The sequence below is a fragment of the Somniosus microcephalus genome, chromosome 7, assembly GCF_052327205.1.
Source record: "Somniosus microcephalus isolate GS21.2 chromosome 7, FLI_Smic_1.0, whole genome shotgun sequence".
Lineage (NCBI taxonomy): Eukaryota > Metazoa > Chordata > Chondrichthyes > Squaliformes > Somniosidae > Somniosus > Somniosus microcephalus.
The window spans coordinates 138093908-138117516 of NC_140993.1; the positions used below are offsets into that span (position 1 = coordinate 138093908).

Below are 23609 nucleotides of genomic sequence, written 5' to 3' on the forward strand. Positions count from 1 at the left end.
CTGAGATTTACTTTTATCAAATAGTTATTGCACTTCAAATTCGTTCCTTATACGTGAAGCATTTCCAAACATTTCTGGGAGACATAAATCAATATAACTGCAACAGAACTGCGTGGTATTTAACAGAAGGTTAGACATTGTTTGATTGGCAAGCACTGCCATGCATCTGTATATGTCAAAAGATGAGATTTCATGTTAACACTTAAGCGTTTTAACTAAATATTTCTGTGACTGCATCTGAAAGTGCATTTTTAGAAAAATTACAGGAGAACACTATAGGCTGAACACAAAGGTGGCTTCCTGAACTTGGCGTATTTTTAAAGCTGTGACTGCTTTTGCTATCATCTCGTTAGATGTAGTGACCTAGATCTGATCTTATGTTTAAAAAAAAAATACCATGGACAGCTCCCTCGCTAAGTGCACATGTAGGTGACCTGCTGCAAATCCTCTGCCAATACTGTTGCATAACTGAAATGTACAAGAGTATAGTAAGTCATTTGCCGCCTTGTTTCCCCCTCCCCACGAGAATCTGACCAAATTGTAAATATGCTGTATAGAAACATAGAAGACAGGAGTAGGCCATTCGGCCCTTCGAGCCTGCTCCGCCATTCAACGAGATCATGGCTGATCATCCAAACCCGAGCACCCGGTCCCTACACCGACAGCCATCCCACCCAAGCCCTATCCCTGTAACCCCACGTATTTAATCCCCCCTAACACTAAGGGCCAATTTTTATCATGGCCAATCAACCTAACCCGCACATCTTTGGACTGTGGGAGGAAACCGGAGCAAACCCACGCAAACACAGGGAGAATGTGCAAACTCCACACACAGTCACCCGAGGCCGGATTTGAACCCGGGTCCCTTGCGCTGTGAGGCAACAGTGCTAACCGCTATGCCACCGTGCCGCAATCATAAACCCCAATCAGGCAATAGGTTTTTGATATTGGAACTGGAATGAGGACAGGAAAAGAGGAAGAAAATAGCTTCACAAAATCTAACTGCTGTATGTTGCAAATGTGGCCTGAGACAATTTTAACTGAAGGATTTACTGTAGTTTTTATCTTTACATTTTTCAGTGACAGAATTTTGTCAGCAACTTCAAATATCACAATTTTTTTTTTTAATTACTGTGGTCGCGATTTTGCCAATGGATGCGGCTTGGGAGCGGGTCAGCTGGTTTCTGGGTTCCAGTCCCGTCCCCCAACTGCATCCGGCCAACAGACGTGATTTTACGTTGATTGGCCTTGTTAAGCCTGCCCTGTGGGCTTGCCAACCAATTAAGAGGAAGCCGGTCAGATGATGTCATTTGATGACGAGTCATCTGCCGGTTTTCTTAAAGGGACCACGCACAATTTTTCTTTGACCGCTCATTTCTCAGTGTTTGACAGCATTGAGGTGCAGCAAATGCTGACAATCACTGTACAAAAGTAAGCTCTTGCACCCAGACTCTCCAATGACTCCCTCCATAGGCTAGAACAGATGGCAGCTGCAGGTGAGGTTACAGAAGCGATCTGTCGCTGGTGAGAGAGGTTCTCCCAATGAGGTGGGACTAGACAGCCAATTCAAAACCTGTTACCTACAGAAAAGTGTAAATGCATTCACAATGATTTTCCCAACATTTTCTTACTTCTGAGACTCACCAGTGCACCATTGGATCCTTCACACTACTTTTACAGCTGTCATCAATGCAGAAACATTACAGCAGACTCACCACACGCCACACTTACCTGGCGTGGTGTCCGGACATCAGGGAACCCGAGGCAAAAGCAGCAAAATTGAAAAAGAGCCTGTTAACAAGTATCAAGTAGCTGTTAACAGCCAGGTAAGTGGCTATAATCCTCTTCCCACCGCTAGGTGTCGGGTCCATGCGCAAATCAGGGACCCGACACTTGGGAATATTGATTGGAGGTGGGTTAACAGCGGGTTTCCAACCTGCGATTTTGACAGCGATCCCGCCTCCAATCCCGCACTCTGAGGACCGACAAAATTCCGGCCTGTGTATCAAATGGTTATCCAAAATGGTTCTCCTCACAATGTAAATATTTACTTTTAAACAAATTATCCAAACAGCGTTGAATGTAAATGTTTTAGTGATATTAATACTAGCATATTTTAATGTGTGTGGTTAGAATGAGTTTTTATAAAGAACAATATGCATCTGAATTTAGAGTTTGCTGTTTATCATTTATGGTAGCTTTGGAGAGAGAATTTTTCAGTTTTGTGTGGGTTCTCAATTTTAGTATATATTAGTAACCTGAAAACATAATTTTTAGGTATATTCTATCTAATGATGTCAGCAAAATCTATTTGCACCATGTTGTTTAGAGGCTAACAGATTTTGAAGTACCTTTCTGGATAATAATTTTTGTCCTGTTTTCTTATGTAGCTAGCTCTGGCTAGTTTTTATGAGGATGGTGGTGACGATCAACCGGTTCATCAAGACGCACCAGTGTTTAATACTACTAATTTCAGACCTGCGGTCCGTAGGTAAGAAATATCAGAAGTACTTTGAGGTATACCCAGCTTCCTTTAAAACTTCTGTGTTGTAAATTTTAGTTCAGCAGCTTTTGCAGTCCTTCAGTTAGTTTGGGTTTTCTAACTTTATTGCAACAGTCTGATCTGTTCCTACATTTATAATTACAAGCCCACGTTCGGTGGGCCAAACAACAAATTCTCATTCTGAAAAGTGAAACTACCCAGTTTTGAATGGTACCCGGCTATAAGTAATGATATTTTGGTTGACTCTGGATACAGTGTAATAACTATATATTGGTCTTTTTTTGGGGGGGAAAGGCCCAAGCACCAGTTTGGTAGCAGTCTAGTTACAGTTTCTGCACTACTAAACATACTTATCGATAGCACTTTAGACCACTTTTTTGCCATGTTTCGTAAAGGGGCTCTCTGTCTATTCAATTTTGTGAGACATTCATCCTTACGGTTATGTTGTTAAAATGTCCTTTTAATTGGATGAATCACATTGCAGAAGCATAATATTGCATTTTGGGTTGGAAAAAACTAAAAATGCCTCCTACCATTACATTGTAACCTATCTTAGATGTTTATGGTAGTCAAGGATAAATGTGTGACCTGGACAGTCTCTTTGTCTCAAATAAATAAAGCTTTCAGATGAACAGTATAAAATAGGGGATTCAAAATGGAAAATGGAGCCATAAAATAAAATATATCTTTCTTTACGCATGTTCATTAAAATCATGTAGTAGAGTTTTCAAATTGAAGTAGGAAGCTTGTTTAATTTATGTTCTATACTTAAATTGTTTTTAAATATAGTATTCTGGGGCAGTAGGAAAAACATAGACACACACACACCATGGTTACAAAAGTAGCAACTTTAAAAATCTTGAGTCAGGACAACATGCCAAAGCTGTCATTTCTGCTGTCAGAAATACTGCAAGTGAATGCATTTACTACCTGCAAGAATGGGACTCCACAGTTTCAGTTGTTACTTTTCTGGACTGGAAAGGCTAAGTGGCATTGTAGGAAAATAAATCTCGTTATTAAAAGGGTACTTGCACTGTTAAGTACCAGCCTTAATTTTCTGCAGGAAGTTTAATTGGTAATTACTGTGCAAATGCATCAATGTCTTGAAACTCTCAGTGAAGTTGACAGCGAGCTGCTATTTTCGCGAGGCCAACGGCAAGTTGTGGCAGTTCACAACTCGAGGGGTATCTCTTCCTCCCCAGAAATTGCTGGACAATTTACACACTAATAACGGTGTGCACATTAAACTCGCTGTTATTTTGGCAGAAAATTCAGAGCCTTTATTTCATGTACACAAATCAGTGTATTTTGTATCGCTGCATACCTTAGTGAGGGCAAAAGCTGGGGGAAATTCAGGAACCATCCTGATAACCATGTTGATTGGGACCTCTGTATTAGGAATTAGCTTGCTTACGTTAGATTTTTAACCTTTTGATTACTCAAGAGATTTTAGCAGTATTTGTTCTAAGTAGGTGGGTAAATGTGTGCATTCTTGATGTAATTTAAGTAAAATGCTTTGTTTCTTGATCTATGCAGGTTGTTTCCAAGTACTAGTTTTGCTACTTAAACAGTCTGTAATGGTATAACTAGTCTTGTTGGATATGTTTTTTGGTCCTCCCCATCTTAATTGCTTCATTCAATATAGTATTATTAATAGAAGTGCCAACACCCTAAGCTGTAGGTGACCTGATGGTTTCAATAGCACTTTTCTTCTATGCAAGATATGAACTCGAGGGATCATTTCTACTTGTGTCATTAAAGGACAGTTTCCAAACATCTAGCAGAGGGTTGGACTGCATATGTATGGGACAGAGCCATGAGGCTAAAATCTAAGAGGGGTTTGGATGATGCCCAAAACTGTAAGAATGAAGATTGATGAATTCCTCCCCCCTCAAAAAAAATCAAATAGATTTTATATTCCCTAATGCTTCAAGTGAATTTTTTTTCCCATTTTTAGGTGTATGTGATCAGTGTTTGTTGATGTCTTCCACATCCCTGATATGATTATCTTGAGGTTATCGTAGTATATCAACAACTACATTGTAGCAACTTGTAGTGCACACTGCTCATGTGCTACTTAATCAATTGTACATTATCACTTGACAAACTTGCAGTGATTCTTCATTATGGATTTAATGCATCCATTGGGTAGAGCATCGTGCCCTTTTGAGTCTGCCAGAACACCTATGACCAGTAAAATACAATAAAACTGCAACTATGATCTCCATAATTATATTTTTAAAAACATAAATGTACAGGTGTGATTGAAAGATTAATCTGATTAAGGATTCGAATGAATGCTACAAACAGTTGAGGCTTCACCGAGTTTGACCTTATCTGAGCCCATCAATGATTACTATCTTGTAATTACTCTGATGCATCCAGTACTCTTACTCAGAACTTTACTATGTTTGTCTATACTAAGAATATTCTAATCATTAAATTTATGGGGAATACAGTACATTAAATATTGGGCTTTGTTTGTTCACTAATCTTTTAGAAAGTTCTTTGTAACAAAACTTACCTGTTACTTGAAAGTGACAAACATCTGGAGTACTTGAAGGGCAGACACTTTTTTTACATATGTCAGAAATTACAATATGGAAACAGGCCGTTTGGCCCAGCCAGTTTATCCTCCACGCAAGCAGTAATTCTAATCCCATGTGCCCGCATTGTTCTCGTGTCCATTTATTCCCCTTTCCTTTAACCACCTGTCTAACCTCTTAAAATTGACCGTCTATGCTTCAATCATTAACTCTGGTAATGCATTCCACAGCTTCACAACCCTCTGTGTAAAAACAAAAGTTTCTCCTGTTCTCTGTCCTAAATCTCTTGTGTTTATTCACTGTTAATTTTTGATTAGATGGTCTGAAGTTTTTCTGTTTTTCCTCATGTCCCAGTGAATTGCCTTATGATGTTTTTCTATGTTAAAGATGCTTTATAAATGCAAGTTATTGTTGTAAAGTAACCCAATAACCCAGTTGCTCTCAGAAAAGCTCATTTCCTTTGGAGCTGTATGATGTAAAAAGACTACTGAGCGCTTGGTTTGAGTATAAAACAAGGCTTTAATCAACTGATTCAAAACCATGAGATTTCTAGTTACATCACTAGTTCCTGGTTACAGAAACATCCTGAGCAAGCTGGGCCCACGCCAGAGTATTTATACTCTTTGGACGGCGCCACCAGCTGGTCGCCCAGTGTTACTTCATGATTCATGATAAGATTCATGACATTCTTCCCGCCTGAAAGTTTTGGAAGTCCGACGACTTCCTTCTAGTGGATTAAGCGGACCACGAATAGCCGCAGTCTTTTAGATCTTCACTTGTGGCTGGAAGACATGTCTCCTTGGACCGTGTCTTGGTCCCTGGGTCGCTTGATCCGTACTGGTAGGTCGACAGGGCCCGTGTCGCCTTGATCGACCTGCGGTAGACTGGGGAGATCGTAGCTCCGGGTGCGGGTCCCCACAGGCGCAGAGCTGGCGTCATCTTGTTTGGTAGCCGGGGATTGATCGGCGTCCTGGCTACGGGTGGGCATCCCCTGGGAAGCGCTTGGCTCCCCGAGTTGATCCGGTGGAGTAGCCGGCAGATCCCTTGATGTCCCAGGTAGGGCGTCATCCTCAAAGGAGCGCAGAGCGTCGGCACCATTACCATGGGTTCCTCTACCGGTTGGGTCCGTGGGACCAGTTGGACAGGGAGCTAGATCTCTGAGTGAAACGGTGGACTCCCGGCCATCAGGGTACCGCACGTGCAAGTATGTGGGATTAACGTCCGTTAGTTCCACCTCGTCGACGTGGGGATCGATTTTGGAAGATCGGACGAATCTTCGGAGCAGCACGGGGCCGGGATCTGCCAACCATGATGGTAGGGACGTCCCATGAGTGGAGCGATGCTGGAACCTGAAGAATCGCTCGTGAGGAGTGACATTGGTGGACGACGAAAGAAGAGACCTGATGGAATGTAACGCGTCAGGGAGCATAGTTTCCCACCGCTGGTCTGGTAGGCTGCGTGACCTCAGTACAAGACGAACAGCATTCCAAATGATAGCGTTGTATCTCTCAACCTGTCCGTTACCGATGGGATGATACGGTGTCGTTTTACTTGTGGCGATTCCCCGTTGGGAAAGATAACTTTTGAGTTCGCTTGACATGAAGGAGGGACCCCGATCAGAGTGGATGAAATTGGCCGTACCGCAAAGGGAAAAGACCTGATCGAGGCATTTGATCACTGTGGAAGTAAGCATATTGGGACAGGGGAAAGCGTGAATACTCGTCCACCATAGTATGTAAGTAGGTGTTTGGCGTTGAGGAAGGCAATGGCCCTTTAAAGTCAATGCTGAGTCACTGCATAGGCTGCATAGTGTGTATGAGCGAGCCATCCGATGGACGGAAGAATTGCGGTTCTAATTCCGCACAGATTCTACAGGTGGAGCAAGTTCTTTTCACATCTTCCGTAGAAAATGGGAGACTTTTAGATCGCACAAAGTGCAACATACGGCTAACGCCAGGATGGCATAAGTCAGTATGAAGATCCGCTCGAGTCGAAGTTGACATAGAAGAGCAGAATGCACGTGTGAGGGTATCCGGGGCCACATTCTCTTTGCCGGGTCGATAATGTATGGTGTAGCCAAAGGCGGCCAATTCCATCCTCCAGAGTTGTATTTTGTTATTCTTGATCTTCGTGCATTTCCGGTTATCCAGCATAAAGGCCACGGAGCGCTGATCAGTTATAAGCGTGAAATGGCGACGAGTGAGAAAATGACTGCATTTACGTACTGCTTCGATGATAGCCGTAGCCTCCTTCTTGACAGGAGGATAATGGCGCTCGCTACCCTGCAAAGTTCTGGACAGAAATGCAACGGGTCGACCACCTTGATTCAAGGTAGCCGAGATCGCCACCTCCGATGCATCGCACTCGACCACGAAAGGAAGATTTTCATCAATAGAACAAAGCGTGGCCTTTTCCAGTTGTTGCTTGAGGTTGAAAGCTGAAATAGCCGTTGCCTCCAACGGAAATGACTTCGTGTGAAGCAGGGGCTGGATCTTGTCGGAAAAGTGGGGTATCCACTTCGCATAATAGGCGAACATGCCGAGTGCCCGACGAAGAGAGCCGAGATTTGTAGGGGGAGGGAGCTCCTGAAGCGGACGAAGTCGCTCCAGATCCGGTTTGACGACACCGTTGGCCACCCAGTAGCCAAGGATGTTGACTGATGGTACTGATTTCACAGATTTGGACTCATTTAAGGTTAAGTGGCGATGACGGAGAACGTCAAAAAATTTCTGGAGGTTGGCATCGTGCTCCTTCTGGTCATGACCAGCAATGGTGATATTATCCAGATATGGAAAAGTGTCCGTTAAGTTCTCCTGTTTGACTAGGCTATCCATTGCCCATTGGAAGACGGCCACCCCATTGGTGACCCCAAATGGAAGGCGATAAAAGGCCGTATACTTTTTGTCAGAGTCCTTTAACGGTACTTGATGGTACGTGCTCTTTAAATCAAAAGTTGAAAATACCTTGTAATTGGCAAGGTTATTGACCATGTCATCGATGCGTGGTAGTGGCTAGACATCCAGGTCGGTATACTGGTTAATAGTTTGCAAGTAATCGATGCAAAGACATTTCTTGTGTTGCTTCAGAGGATTTTTAACCACGATGACTTGAGCCCGCCAGGAAGATGAACATGGCTCAATGATACCGTCAGCTAGAAGGCGAGAGATTTCTGCCCGATAAAGGATCAATCATCTTCACTGAAACGTCGTGATTTAGTGACTATGGGCTTACATCAGGGGGGGGAAAGATTGGAAAACAAGGAGGGCTCGTCGAGCGAAGCCGCTGAACACGCACCAAACGGTACTTTGGAAATAGTAAGCTCCGGCTTTGACCCTCCAAACTCGAAAGTGAGTCTTTTGTGTTGTTTCTGGAAATCCTGTCCCAGGAGCACATCACTGCATAGGTTTTTGAGCACCCCGAGCCGGGTGAAGAAATAAGTGCGGCCATTGAGAATAAGGTCAACAAGACCAAAGCCGGAAGAATTGGTGGTCCGTGTCGTCGGAGCCATTGCAATTTCCCTGTCCGAGGGGTAAATACAGTTTTAACTTACTGACAGCCTGCTCACTAATGAAGTCAGAGCTGCATGAGTCGATTAGTGCACTCAAAATGTGTCCATTTACCGAAACCTTCGTGGCTGCATGGGACAGACTTTGGGGAAAAACAGCTGTGATAGGAGATGGGGCAGTTTTACCCTTGACAGCTGTAACCTTAGTAGTGGTTCTTGGGGGAGGAGCAGTTTTATAGATTGCAGCTGTAACCTTAGTAGTGGCTCTTAGGGGAGGAGCAGTTTTATAGATAGCTGCAAAACAAACGGGCTCTCGACCGGTATACCTTAGAAAAGTGGCCTTTCTTACTACAATGATTGCAGACTGCGTTACGAGCAGGACAAAAATTTCCTTTAGTGAAATGCACCTCCACAGAAGAAACACTTCCTTCCAGATTGCCAAGTTGCCGCTAGGGCAGTGTCGTCATCAGTGAAGGCTTCTAGGGCAGGGTTGTCATCAACCAGGTGGGGGGAGTCATCAGTGAGGGCTTCTGCCCGAGGCCTGTCGAAGGAGTCACTAAAAGTGATAGCAGCAGCCCGTGCACGTGGTGAAAGATAGGTATCTGCATTCCTCTTTGCTAATTCCAGAGAGCATGCCTGGCCATGGGCTGCCTGTAACTTGAGTGTTTTATTCTCCAACAGACGTTGACGTATGAAGGGAGACGCAATCCCATTAATAAAGGAATCACAAATTAACTCCTCCTGGTATTGCTCAGCTGTGACCGCTTTAAGATTACAATCCTTGCTGAGCCTGCGAAGTTTCTGAAGGAATTTGTCAAGTGGTTCCCTGGGTTGTTTTCGAGTTGTGGCCAGTAGATGCCGAGCAAAAATGTTGTTTGGGGACTTAACATATAGTTGCTGTAGTATTTGGATAGCGGCATCATAGTCTACACAGTCTTCGATATAGTCAAACACATGAGGGGATACATAATTGGCAAGTATCTCGAATTAATCAGGAACATTTTCACCACACACCCTGAGGAAGTTGCTAAAGGTACGATACCAGTGTTTCCATACCTTAGCAGCTGTAAGTGAATTCGGGTCCAGGTCGAGACGGGCGGGTCTGAGTTTCTCCATGATGGATCGATTACTTTGTCCGAGTTCCCTTCTACGGTTTGAGTCGTAGCCGTCTGTTCCCAAGACCACTCCGAGCGGGGAGCAGGTCCAGTTGATTAAATTGATGTAAAAAGACTACTGAGCGCTTGGTTTGAGTATAAAACAAGGCTTTAATCAACTGATTCAAAACCATGAGATTTCTAGTTACATCACTAGTTCCTGGTTACAGAAACATCCTGAGCAAGCTGGGCCCATGCCCGAGTATTTATACTCCTTGGACGGCACCACCAGCTGGCCGCCCAGTGTTACTTCATGAGTCATGATAAGATTCATGACATTGTATGTACATAGGAGTGTAGTAAAGTACAAGAATGCAAAAAATTCTGCTGTCTATCTGGCCAATCCTAATAATCAGTATCGATCAATTGCCCACTCCCTCAAATATATTCTCCCTTAAATGTTTCTTTGTTATCTGCCTTCATTGCCTCCCTGGAACGTGCATTCCACATAATCACCACCCTGTGTCCAAAATAGGTAAATCTAAACTGTATATGCATCTTCCCTTTTCTAAACTTGAGCCAATGAGCCCTGGTTTTGGAATTTGTGGTAATCTTGAATATATTATCAGGATTCTGTTTCTCCTCTCCAGAGTAAACAGTCCCAAGCTCTTCAACTTCACTCACAGTTCAGATTCCTTATGCAAGTTATCAGTTTAGTTGCTATTTTCTGCACTGCCCCAATGCCTGGATTTCCTTGGTATAGTAAGGCGGCCACAGTTGTACATAGTACTCCATGTGTGGTCGTATTAGTTCCTTGTCCAGACTCATTATCCCCTCCAGAGATTTTTGTTCTTTTCCTCTGGCTATACATCCCAAGGTCCATTTTGCTTTCCTTACTGCTGTCGCTCACTGTCCTGTTGATGTCACTGAGCTATCCATCAATACCCCCCGATTCCTCTCCTGTGTTGTATCCTGTATCGAAGAGCCATTTACTTTAGATTCCCACTATTTATTTCCCAGTATCATTACCTTGCATTTGTCCGTATTAAACGGCATTCACATGTCAGCAGCTCACCTTCCCAACCTATCTGGATCCCTTGTATTTGGTTTGCCTCTTCACTATTGTTTAAACCTTTCCTCAACTTGCTATCATATGCAAACTTAAACAGATTTATTTCTGTCCCCAGCTCCACATCATTTCTATACACTGTGCAGACTAATTAATAAGAGTAGAATAAAATATTACCTGCAGCCTGTTATGGAAGCTTTCTACAATATTGCATCTGAATACATCAGTTATTTATGAATAGTGTATTTCAAGCAAGTAATTAACATGACCGATTTTAATATAATGGAGGTGTATGTCATCGGGTTTGGCCCTGATAAGAACATTAATCAGCCATAGTTTGTGTATGAGTTTTTGGAAGCAAACAATTTGATAAATCTGTCCAATGTCTGTGGTTTGCATAGTTCAATACCTATAACCACAGCTTCTAATTCTTGTATATCATGTTTGACAGTATTTGTTTTGTCAGCCCAATTACGGATATCTGCTCTTGCACATTTTCTCCATAGTTACTGTTTACTGACCTTGTCTACTGCCCTTCTTGTCTCTATGGCCGCGATTTCGCCTACTGAGGCAGGCTCAGTGCGGCCGAGGTAGGTGGCGGGTTGCGACCCCGCTCCCGGCTCCATCCTGCTCTGAGAGTTATTTTCCGTTGATTGAGCTTGTGAAGCCTACCCTGCGAGGTTCGCAGCTAATTCAAAGGAAGCGGGTCTGATGACATCATTTGATGAGGCGTCATCAGCCGGTTTCCTTAAAGGGACAGTGCCCACATTGAGGTGCTGCAAACACTGATGAGCACTGCACAAAGGTGCACGGCTACACCCAGGCTCTCCCATGACACCCTCCATATGCTTATGGAGGGAGTCACAGCATGCAGGGAGGTTCTCTTCCCTTCCAATGGGCGGAAGAGACCGCCCCAGGACACCGACGCAGCCTGGTTGCACATTGCACAGGAGGACAAGCAGGGATGTCGTTAGGAGGACCAGGCTGCAGTGGCGCAAACCTTTCAATGATCTCAGTAGATCACAAAACGTTACTGCAAAGCCACACTCAACCTCCTCCTGCTGTGCCACTTATCACATCCCCATCACTCTACCTTCCCTACCCTACTTCTGCACATCCTTACTCTCACCAACTTACCTCGGACCTCCATCCATCCCTCTCTATCTACATTATTGCTTCTCCATCTCACTCGCCACCCCTCATACTCACCCTCATCCTAGTGCAATCATACCAACTAACAACACACTTGGGTTTTTTCGCCAATGTTCATGTAAAGTTTTTGTTGATGCATTGCCAAACATTGAAATCTTTATTTTCCACACTTTGCCTTCTTGGGCAGATTTGTGTGCACTTTTGGAAGTGGCTTAATGTGTTGCAGTGAATGGTGAGACATAACGGTACCCCCCGCAATTGTGATGAGTGTGAAAGAAATGGCTTGGGCATTGCAGGGATGCTTTATGGTGCTGGTGTGGGGTGGTGCCCACCTGCCGTATCATGTGGCAGCCAGGGTGTACAGTGTCAAGTGAAGTAAATCTGGCCATGGTGAGGCCAACCCTGGCCTACCAGGCAGCAATGTGGTCGGGTACTGATGCCCTGTGCAGCATCAGGTGCTTGCGGAGCAGGTTGTTGGTGCTGCTGGTGTGCCTGGTGATGTTGGTGTTGGGGCTGATCGTGGAGGGATTCAGAGGACCAAGGTGAGATTTTTTCAAGGGCACCGATGTTGCTGCAATAGATGGCAGCTGAAGTTGAGATGACAGAAGCGATCTGTCAGTGGTGAGAGAGGTTGCGCCAAGGAGGTGACAGTGGATCAAGAGTTTACTCCCAAACACTTCCAAACTGCATAAAGCTGAAAAATGTATTCCAGATCTGCAAAGTTCCAGCTTCTCAGATTGGAAAGTGAACAGCTGTGAAATTGTAGCTTTTATACCACTTTTGGCAGAAGGAACAGGGAGAAGCAATATACACTTAATGGCACAGTTTTAAAGAGTGTGCAGGGACAGAGGAACCTGGGAGTTAATGTGCATAGGTCCCTAAAGGTGACAGGACATATTGAGAGAGTGGTTAGCAAAGCATATGGAATCTTGGGTTTCATAAATAGAGGTATTGAGTAGAGAAGTTATGCTGAACCTTTATAAAGCACTGGTTAGGCCACAACTGGAGTACTGCATCCAGTTCTGGTCACCACACTTTAGGAAGGATGTGAAGGCCCTTGAGAGGGTGCAGAGGAGATTTACCAAAATGGTTCCGGGGATGGGGGATCTTGGCTACATTCCCAAGTGCTGGGAACCTCGTGAAAAAGTTGGTAAAATGGTAAGTACATGGTAAAATGGTGTTTAAGTATCTTTTAACAAGCTCCTAAGTATCTGAATTGGCTCACCTGCCGCATGGTGTTGGGTCTGTAAAGCGCAGATGGACCCGACACTTGGGAAACTGACATGGAGACGGGTTCAGAGCGGGATCCCGACCCACTGTCAATCTTTTCGATTTTTGACAGCAGACCCGCCTCCAAACCTGCCCTCTGAGCGTCGGCAAATTTCCGACCTATGCGTGGTCTTTGTGCCCAAGTAGAGACAGTGGACATTTGGAAAACATTGGTGTAGTGGCGCTTCGTAACTTCCAAACATGCAGCCACTGAGCTTTGAGGCTTTAGCAACGAGTAGACGCGTGTCGAAATAAAACGTTCCAAAACATAACTGTCTTTAAACTGTTTACTATAACACCTTACAAACAGACTTACAAAGCAAAACACGTTTAAACGAACACGGTCAAAAACTGTATTGCTCCAGCCATCAAAGCTTTTACCTTCTCTCTAGCCTCGTGGAGCTTGAGCTGTAAAATGGCTGGATACCATGTGACAAGTTTAAGGACTGTACCATTGTAGCAAGAATAAAGGGGGTATCTCAGACTATACTATTGGAACAAGAAAATAGGGGGTTTCTCAATACAATAAGTCAGTCAGGTAAATTAACTGTATTATACTATTTAACCAATATTTTAAAGTATTTTCTTTCTTAAACTTTCATGACTCTTACATTCCGGCCCCTAATTGACTAGGCACATGAAGCATATCAATTACTCAAACATTCTTAAGAGTCATAAACTAATGAGTTCAACATATTTACAATATAAATGTCCACTTTTTTTGTTCAGGAACCTTTCACGCTGCTTCTTGTAGCAGGCAGAGCTTTGTGATCGGTCTTTCCAGGGTACTGGTCTTGGTTTGCAAACAAACGCGACGAACAACGCCTCTGGAGTCTGGCATGGTCTTAATTATTTTTCCCATTAACCAAGAATTTCCAGGGGCTGAATCATCCACGATTAAGACTATGTCTCCGGCAATGAAGTTCCTCTTTGGACCATTTTTGACGTTCCTGTAGCAGAGGTAAGTATTCTCTTGTCCATCTGGTCCAGAAAAGGTCTGACATATACTGAACTTGCCTCCACTTCCGACGTGCATACAGATCTTTTTTGAAGACTCCCGGGGGCATGACTGGCTGTGTTTTCAACAACAACAGGCGGTTCGGGGTCAGGGCTTCGAGGTCATTGGGATCATCTGATGTCTTAGTTATCGGTCGGTCATTAATGATGGCTTCAACCTCACATAGAACGGTTTGAAGTCCCTCGTCGTCAAGCACTTGCAGCTTCAGTACAGAACTGAGTAGTTTTCTTACGGTGCGTATCTGTCTTTCCCAGACACCTCCATGGTGGGATGCAGCCGGTGGATTGAAGATCCACTTAATTCCTGTTTGCATCATGGCTTCCTGTATTTTAAGCTGATTCCAACCTTCAATAGCTTCCCGTAGTTCTCTCTCCGCTCCGACAAAATTAGTGCCATTATCAGAACGCATAATGGACACCTGTCCTCTTCTACAGACAAAGCGCCGCAGGGCGTTAATACAGGAATCAGTGTCAAGCGTGTGTGCCACCTCAATATGAACTGCTCTGATGGTCAAACAAGTGAAAAGCACACCATATCTCTTGACAAGGCTCCGTCCTCGCTTTACCTCGAATGGCCCAAATAGTCCACCCCTACGTTTGTAAATGGGGGCTTGTCTGGTAACAAACGGTCTTCAGGCAGGTCTACCATTTTCTGCTCCCCAGCTCTAGCGTGTAACCGTCTGCAAACAATGCATTCAGAGAGTATTTTTCTTATTACAGAATTAGCTCCTGGAATCCAGTATCTTTGTCTTAGCTTCGCAAGCACGTGGTTCCTCCCACTGTGTCCAATACTCTGGTGTATATGCTGAAGAATGAGAGTAGCAACCTGGAGGTCCTTAGAAAGGATAGCAGGATGCTTGGCCTCCTCTGGCATAGCAGATTTGTTTAGTCGCCCTCCCACCCTCAGTACTCCATCTTGCAGTGTAGGGTCCAGCTTGTAGATATGACTACCTTTCTTGATTGGAGTATTTCGCTGTAAAGCTTCGATTTCTTCTGGATATCTTTGTCTTTGACTGAAGCAAACTATCTCCATCTCAGCCTTGCCCAAATCCTCCACGGTCAATGAATTCTTACCCAATGTGGTCTTGTGCTGGTGCATATATTGCTGTAGAAGCATTCTCTGCTTATCAGGGTTACTTTCAGACTGATGGATAGTGGCTTGATACTCTTTTCTCTTACCGCTCAGGTGTAGCAGCAACTCTTTCAACCTTAGAAACCATGCAACTGCTTTCCTCAACTGGTGCCATCCTGAGAAATGGTTAACAAGCTTGTTCACTGTGTCAAAGTTCTCTTTCGTAGTTATGAGATTTGCTGTGACTGATCTCTTGACTTCGACGTCGTCTTCAGCAATCTGACTTGGCATATCTGGTCTTTCTGGCCATGATCTCTCTGTTTCCAGCAGATAACTTGGGCCTTGTATCCAAGTTTCACTCCTCATGAAGTTTTCAGCCTTCAATCCCCGTGAGGCTTGATCTGGGTTTAATGAGGTGTTTACATACCTCCATTGAGATGGTTGTGTAGCTTCTCTAATGGATGAGATTCTGTTTGCTACGAAGGTCTTGAAGCGTAACTTCTCATTCTCTATATACTTCAGCACCGTCGTGCTATCCGTCCAGAAGACAGATTCTTCTAGTGGGAGCTGCAACTCTTTCCGCATCACCTTGTCAACTTTAAATGCAACAACCGCTGCCGTCAACTCCAGTCTCGGGATGGTGACCTGCTTCAGCGGAGCCACCCTGGATTTCCCCATGAGGAAGGAACAATGTTTCTGGCCCTTTTGAGTTGTCAGCAAGAGGTAAGTAGCCGTGCCATAGCCGTCCTCACTGGCGTCCGAGAAATGATGTAGTTGAGCCGTCTTTGTAACTCCAAAACTCACAGGCCTGATGCATCTGCTGACATTGAAGCTAGAAAGTTGTTGCAAATCTGTCAACCATCTGAGCCATCTCTGAGCTTGACCTTCTGGGATATCTTCATCCCAACCTCTCTTGTCTCTACACCGCTCTCGTAGGATCAGCTTCACCGGCAGAATGAGTGGTGCCAGGAATCCAAGAGGGTCATAGATGGAACTGACCACAGAGAGAATCCCTCGTCTTGTGGATGGTCTTTCGTTCACCATTATTCTGAAGTTGAACGTGTCTGACTCAATGCACCATTGTACACCAAGAGCTCTCTCGATAGGAAGGACATCGTGGCTCAGGTCCAGATCTTTGACTTCAGTGGCCCTTTCCTTTTCTGGGATAGAAGCTAGAACTGCTCTGCTGTTGCTTATCCACTTAGTCAGATGGAATCCTCCATTCGAACACAGAGTTCTAAGGTCTCTTGACAGTGCAATGGCATCGTCTTCTGTTGACACGGACTTCAGACAGTCATCGACGTAAAAGTTTCTGAAGATTGTCTCCACAGCCTCTGATGGTGCTTTGCCTTTGCCATCTTCTGCAGTTTTTCTGAGAGCGTAGCTTGCACAGCTGGGAGATGATGTGGCTCCGAACAAGTGTACAGCCATTCTACATTCCACCATAGCTTGACTAACGTCGCCATCTGGCCACCAAAGGAAATGCAGAAGATCAGCATCTTCATCAGGGATTCTGACTTGGTAGAACATTGATTCTATATCTGCCATCATGGCAACGAGCTCTTGTCTAAACCTCGTCAAGACGCCAATGAGGGTATTGGTAAGATCAGGACCTTGAAGCAGCTGGTCATTCAGTGAAGTTCCTCTGAATGAGGCGGTGCAGTCAAACACTACACGGATCTTTTTCTTCTTTGGGTGATGCACACCGTGATGAGGAATGTACCAGACCCTTCCATCTTCTCTGTTCAACTGTTCCTCGGGCACTTTTACAGCATAGCCTTTCGCTACGATGTTTCTCATGAAGTCTTTGTAGTCTTCGTGAAATTCGGGGTCCTTGTTCAGCTTTCTCTTTAGACTGATGGCGCGCTGCTCTGCTATGCAGCGATTATTCGGCATCTTCGCGGTCTGTCTTCTCAGTGGCACACCAATGTGATAGTGACCATCAATGAACTGTGTAGACCTTGTCATCAAATCCATGAACTGATGGTCTTCTTGTGACATCTGTCTTTTCCTCACAGCTGCGTTCTGAAAAGTCTGCGTTGAACTGCTGTATCAACAGCTCTTCAATGCTTGCGATAGAGATACGATTAACTGTTACATTTTGTCGTTGCTCCTTGTTCGACTTGTTGCCATCATCTCTCCTTACCGGTCCATTGACTACCCATCCAAGGGCTGTCCTGACGGCGTAGGGTCCGTCATCCTTGCTGTTTATCACCTGCCATGGCTCCATAGTTTTGTAGGCATTGGTTCCAATTAATAGGCCAATTTCTGCTTCAATATATGGGAGACGCGCCTTTTCCAGGTAAGGCCATCTCTCCACATCCTTCTGCAGGGCTAAGTTCCCTATTTTAACAGGAATCTCCCTCTGTGAAAACATTAGGCAGGTCTATGAAGTCCTTCTCTTCAAGTCCACACACTTCTAAGTCTGACAGGATATAACTTTGCATTGACTTCTCATGACCCATGGTGCGTAATAGGATTTCTGTTCTTCTGCCTCTAACGTTCAGCTGTCGCATGAGTGTTTCTGTGCAGAACGTTGCTGAGCTACCTGGATCCATGAAGGCGTAAGTCTCCACAAACTTCTCACTCCTCTTAGACTTGATCTTTACAGGTACGATGGCAAGAATACAATCACTGTCACCAGCCCCAGTGAATCCACAAGTCTCTGGTTCTAGCGACACCAGAGCACTTGAAACAACCTTCTCGTCGGCATTGTTTTCTTCACTCTTCTTAGAGACTTGTTCTTCTTTGTGGATATGCAGCAGACTGGGATGTTTCCGAGTGCACTCTCTGCATGTTGTTCTTTGCTTACAGTTTCTACTCAGGTGCCCCTGAGAGAGACATCCAAAACATAGGCCATTGTACTTCAGAAATTCGATTCTGTCTTTGTGGCTGTGCTTTGCTGTCACTGCAGAAATCCAATATATGATTCTTCTGGCAGAATAAACATGGCTTCTGAAAGGCATTAGCAGGCGTCACTGTGCTGCTCCTTTTGGGAGATGAGTTCTGAGACTTTTCTTCCCCAGCCTGAGTGACGATAGTTGCAAAGCTGCTTCCCCTGGAACCACCTTTCCTGAGAGTCTTTGATTCAGCAGGCTTGGCTTTCACTCTTCCATCAGTAGTCGGGCTGACATCCTGGATGTTTCCAAACAATGGGTCCCTAGCAATTTTAACTTGTTTGTCTATGAAATTCACTAAGTCTGCAAACCTGGCTCTACTTTTCCGTCTCTCCATTATCTCAAAGGCTGTTCTTCTCCATTGTTCTCTCGTCCTGTAAGGAAGCTTAGAGATGATGATTCTCATAGTCGTAGGATTGTCCATCTCTTCCATGAATTCAACATCCTCCATGGTGTTGCGACATCCTATGAGAAAAAGAACATGTGTTCAATGCCTCCCGTCCTCCGATCTGATCTGTGGCCACTTGATAGCCACTGCATATATTGAAAAGGCTATCTTCAGCTCGTTACCATAGTGCTCCTGCAGCAACTTCCTGGCTTCTATGTATCCCCGGTCCGGTCTCATGTGTTCACAGCTTCTGACCAGGTCTTGTGGTTTACCACTGGTGTACTGTCCCAGGTAGTACAACTTATCACTGCTGCTCTCTGTTTTGGAGTCAATGGCTTGTTCGAAGGATCTGATGAAGGGCTTATACTTGAGTGGGTCGCCTTGGAACACTGGTATGTCTCTTTGAGGGAGTCGAAACAGATTCTGTTGTTTTACAAGCATCTCTGTAATTTCGTTCTGACGTTGCATCACTCGGTATAGGCTTCTCCCTGTGTCTTCAGGCCTCTGGTGGTCATCAGCAGGGTCTAGTCTAGACCGTCTGACGTCTGGGGTAGCATCACGTGCTCCTGTTAGTGGAGAGGCCTCTCTTCCACGCTGTAATGCCAGGAGATGGCCTTCAGATTCTCTTAACTCTTGAAGGTGCCCTGGATCCAACTCTGTGTGACAACATTGACTGGCAGTATTCGTTCATGCCATCCTGTGAGCCTTCATAATCTTCATACACACTCAACTTGGCATCTGAGACCGCAATAGCTGTTTTTAGCTCCAGCTGTTCTTTCTTTGCCTGCACTTGGGCCTGCAGTTGGGCCACTTGGGCCTGCAGTTGGGCCTCTTCCCGTTCAAGAGCTTGCTTCTCCACTAAAGATGATGCGCGCGCCATCAACGCTGCCCGTTCAACCTCCTCTCATGCGTCGCGACTAGCATGTGGTAGAAGCGACTGACCCGAGCCCAGAAACAGAGCTACCTTCTTTTCGATTTTTGCTCAGTCTGGCTGAAGTCTCTGAAATGCTATCATCTGGTCCGACTTCATCGTCATCTTTATCTTTCTCTGCTGTATCAGCATCTTGACGAATCTTTGTCAAGGCCACAGAACAGTGGATGTTATAGTCCGTAATGCTGGGTGATTTAAGATCAAACCAGTTGTGCTGATCAGCGTTTCCCTCTTCTTCAGACAGAAGTGCTAATACATCTTCATTGAGTACATTAAATTCTTCATGCAACTTGGAGAAATCATAATGCATTATGTCTTCAACTTTCTTAATATTAGCATTATCTTCCATGAGACAATCAATTATCTTCATTTTTCCAGTTATCTGAGCTAATTTAGCCCTCCTTGCACCTATTCTTCTATGTAACTTCTCTTCCATTGCCTTTGGGGTGAGCTTTACTTCACTCTTTTGGTCAACAATCCTTCTGGCCGGGGGAAGCTCCTCACGGCTCCATAAGGCCTCGGCCATTTTACCTGCAGCTCTTATTTGGTTTCTCAATAGAATGAACAAGGCAAGTAACAGTCACTGTACCTTCGCTTTCTTATATTGTCGTCTGGCTCCGTGACCATTCATGTTCGCCGACAATTCCGTCCTTTCCTTCTTAGGGAGCTAGTTTTTGACTAATGTAGTGGCGCTTCGTAATTTCCAAACATGCAGCCACTGAGCTTTGAGGCTTTAGCAACGAGTAGACGCGTGTCGAAATAAAACGTTCCAAACCATAACCTTGTCTTTAAACTATTTACTGTAACACCTTACAAACAGAATTACAAAGCAAAACACGTTTAAACGCACACGGTTATGGTTCAATTTAGAAGTTACCCAACAAGTGAGATAATCGTTAATTAAATTTAGTCACTTGTGCGCGAGTGCATCAATTGGTATATTCTACCAACATCTTGCATATAATATATACATTCTAAAATTCTTGGAAACTGTCAACCTCATGGGTTTATATAGCAGCTTTAACATCGAGAAATGTTCCAAGGCACTTCACAGAAGCGTAATCAGACAAAAGTTGACACCGAGTCAAAGAAGGAGATATTAGGAGGAGTGACTAAACGCTTGGTCCAAGAGATAGGTTTTAAGGAGGAGAGAAAGGTGGAGGGACAGAGAGGTTTGGGGAGAGAATCTCACAGCTTAGGGCCTAGGTGGCTGAAGGCATGGCCACCATTGGTGGGGTGAATGGAGTTGGAGATGCATAAGAGGTCTGTGAATATTATTAGCTCATTAATAAAATGAGTTAAAAATTGAGTTTCACTGATTAATGGGATTTAGTTTAAGTACGAGCTGGAAATTTAAATCAATGATTGTATTCAATTTTTTATCCCAGTGATCCAAACAATAGATACTTTTTTTTCCCTCTTCCAGCAGTGGTACTTCCAGAATATCATCCTTGAAAGACCTGAAGAAGGATGAACAAAGTAGCAATACGGCTGATGAGGGTCAACGGTAAGGGTTTTTGACATTTCTGGCAGATTGAAACCTGTTCCACTTGGAGACAGCACAGAGAAATCTTGAGTGCCAAATAAGTAATGCTGCTGTGGGTAATTTGGCTTCATCCTGAAATAGAGATCGTGCACCATTTTCGATAAGGCCAGTCAACTTGGATTTCTAGAATCAATCTGTAGGGTTGATCTTGAGATCTAATTAATAGAATTGAATAGAATAAAATTCTAATTGAATTTGTCTTCAAATTTTTGCTTGCAATGGGCTGCAGTAGCTATAGGTACTGTTTCACAAAACAAGGCAGAGTTATGACCAACACTGCTCACACCAAGTCTAGGTTTCAGCAGATGGGTGTATTGTGAAAATACCAGATATACCAAAACCACAACTCTATGAATCAGTGCCAAAATATCTCTTCCCCATCCCATGACAGTGAACGAGGTCTGAGCACATGGCCACACTGACTATCGGGGCCCTAGCCTGCCCATAATCCATGAAGTACCATCCAGAATAGTCACAATAACAATATATGAGCAGCCATCCATTACTTTCCCTTCAGCCAAAGTTACAGAACCCACAGCAGACCTCACCACTATGGTCACAAAACAAAACTAGCTGTGAGCCTACACCACCCATACTGAGCCTTATTTCTATGCAATGGAAATGTATTTACAGGTTGATGTAAAGGATCTCATAGCAGTGTTCAAAGAAGAGCAGGAACTTCTCCCAGCATCCTGACCAACATTCCTCCCTCAACAAACACTACCCAAGTCAGATTAACTGGTCATTTATTAATTTGCTGTTTGTGAGACCTTGCTGGGTGCAAATTGGCTGCTGCATTAGCCTACATCATAATACAGGTACACTATCCCTTATCCGAAAGCCTTGGGACCAGCTGAGTTTCGGTTTTCGGAATTTTTCGGATTTCAGAAGGTATTATTATAAGACTGGGAAATTTGTATTTAATATAAATTTTAAAAGTTCAGGCTACCTCTTGCGACTGTTCTGTGTCTCATTCCCCTTCCTGCTTCTCTGGAAAGCCGGATATCGGCTGACTCCTACTAAGCTGGCCCGCAAATCAGGTCGGGGGTCGGGTGGGGGAGAGAAAAGAATATCGGATGGGCCGCGGTTCAGGTCGGGGGGGGGGGGGGTTGGGTCGGGTGTGCGGGGGGGGAGAAAAGAATATCGGACGGGTCGGGGGTTGGGTCGGGTGGGGGGGGGGGAGAAAAGAATATCGGACGGGTCGGGGGTTGGGTCGGGTCGGGTGGCGGGGGGAGAAAAGAATATCGGACGGGCCGTGGTTCGGGTCGGGGGGAGAAAAGAATATCGGACGGGCCGCTGCAGCTATCGGACGGGCCGCTGTATTGTTGGGTTCACTCTCCCGGTACCTCCTTCACACTGCCCGGCTCGGCCTGCAATCTCCTACCCAGGAGGGAACTCTGTGACCCTCTGCCCTGCTCAGCGTAAGTCGTGCGCCACTCTGGTCATGTTGTGCGCACGACTTACGCTGAATGAAAAAACTGTCGGTTTTTAGAGGTATTCGGAAGTTCGGATAAAGGATAGTCTACCTGTAATGTCTACATTTAAAAGTAATCCATTAGTTGTAAAACACTTTATGAAATCCTCAGGACATAAGGCACTTTATAAATGCAAGTTCTTTATCTTCCTCTTTCTTTGCTACTTGTATGGTTCAGCTGCATACCAGGCAATGCATTTACCCACTGAAGCATTGTTGGAGCTATTTAAGTACATTTCGTTGTTTGTGTTTTGTAGGATACATCAAGCCCTCAGTCAGTAATTGAATTGGACTTACAAGCAGTGAAACATCTAATTTTTCCCTGATGCATTGTTTCATGGAAGGAGTACTCTGTAATGGCCGTGTGTGCCAAAGAGATGTGTACTTTCTCTATGCTTAGAAAGCAAGAGCAAATGTGATGATAAAAATGCTCACTTGCTAATGTACCGTATGCTGTTTTTGTTAATGAAGTAAAGCACTGGATTTCACTCACTGTATATTAATTTTTTAAGCTTTTATGCAGGTGGTTCTGAACACAGTGGCCAGCAGATAGTTGGACCTCCAAAGAAAAAGAATCTAAATGAAATTGTGGATGACCTTTTTAAAGGAGCTAAGGAACATGGTGCAGTTCCAGTGGATCACTGGACAGGAGGGGTAGGAGAGGCAAACAGAGCTGTGGCAAGAGAATGTGGGAATGTCTACAGAAGCATTGTGAATTCAGCGGTCTCAAAATAATCTTTTTTGCTGTTTTGAAAAGTTACAGTGCTGTATTTTTTTAAAGTAGGAAAAGTAAATTTTTAACACTAAAATAAAGGCATTAAAGCTGCAATTATCTGCCATAATTGTGGGAACCTTTCCTGGTGGATAATAGAAATTGGCTCATAACCAAGCCTCCAAAATCTAGTTTTAAACATGGGAATAAAGTCAAATACAATACAGATAAGGAAAGAAACATTATATAGTCTTCAATAAGCAAAGGAGATGAAATAAAAATAAAAAATGAAATGTTAGGCTGTGTAACAGGATGGTGATGTATTGTGCAAGGATTTATCCCATCAAAGTTCTGGCAGAAAATTAGGAATGTATTTGACCATAGTGTGGATAGTGAAGGGTCCATTGCCATTTTCTTGAAAGTATATGTAAAAC

The 23609-nt window shown here is 44.2% G+C and overlaps 1 protein-coding gene across 6 annotated transcripts in view; it reads left to right on the top strand.

The window, feature by feature from the left end:
* LOC147114908 (NSFL1 cofactor p47-like) overlaps positions 1-23609 on the top strand; it is a 78956-nt gene that overhangs the window by 18965 nt on the left and 36382 nt on the right. For all 6 annotated transcript variants that reach the window (XR_015079008.1, XM_085992990.1, XM_085992991.1 and 3 more), the window contains exons 2-4: positions 2391-2491; positions 20870-20950; positions 22976-23117. Coding sequence is in view for 5 of the 6 variants with exons in the window: in XM_085992990.1 (XP_085849116.1) it covers positions 2391-2491; positions 20870-20950; positions 22976-23117 (324 nt within the window). In the remaining variant the exon portion in view is untranslated. The remainder of the gene's footprint in view (positions 1-2390; positions 2492-20869; positions 20951-22975; positions 23118-23609) is intronic.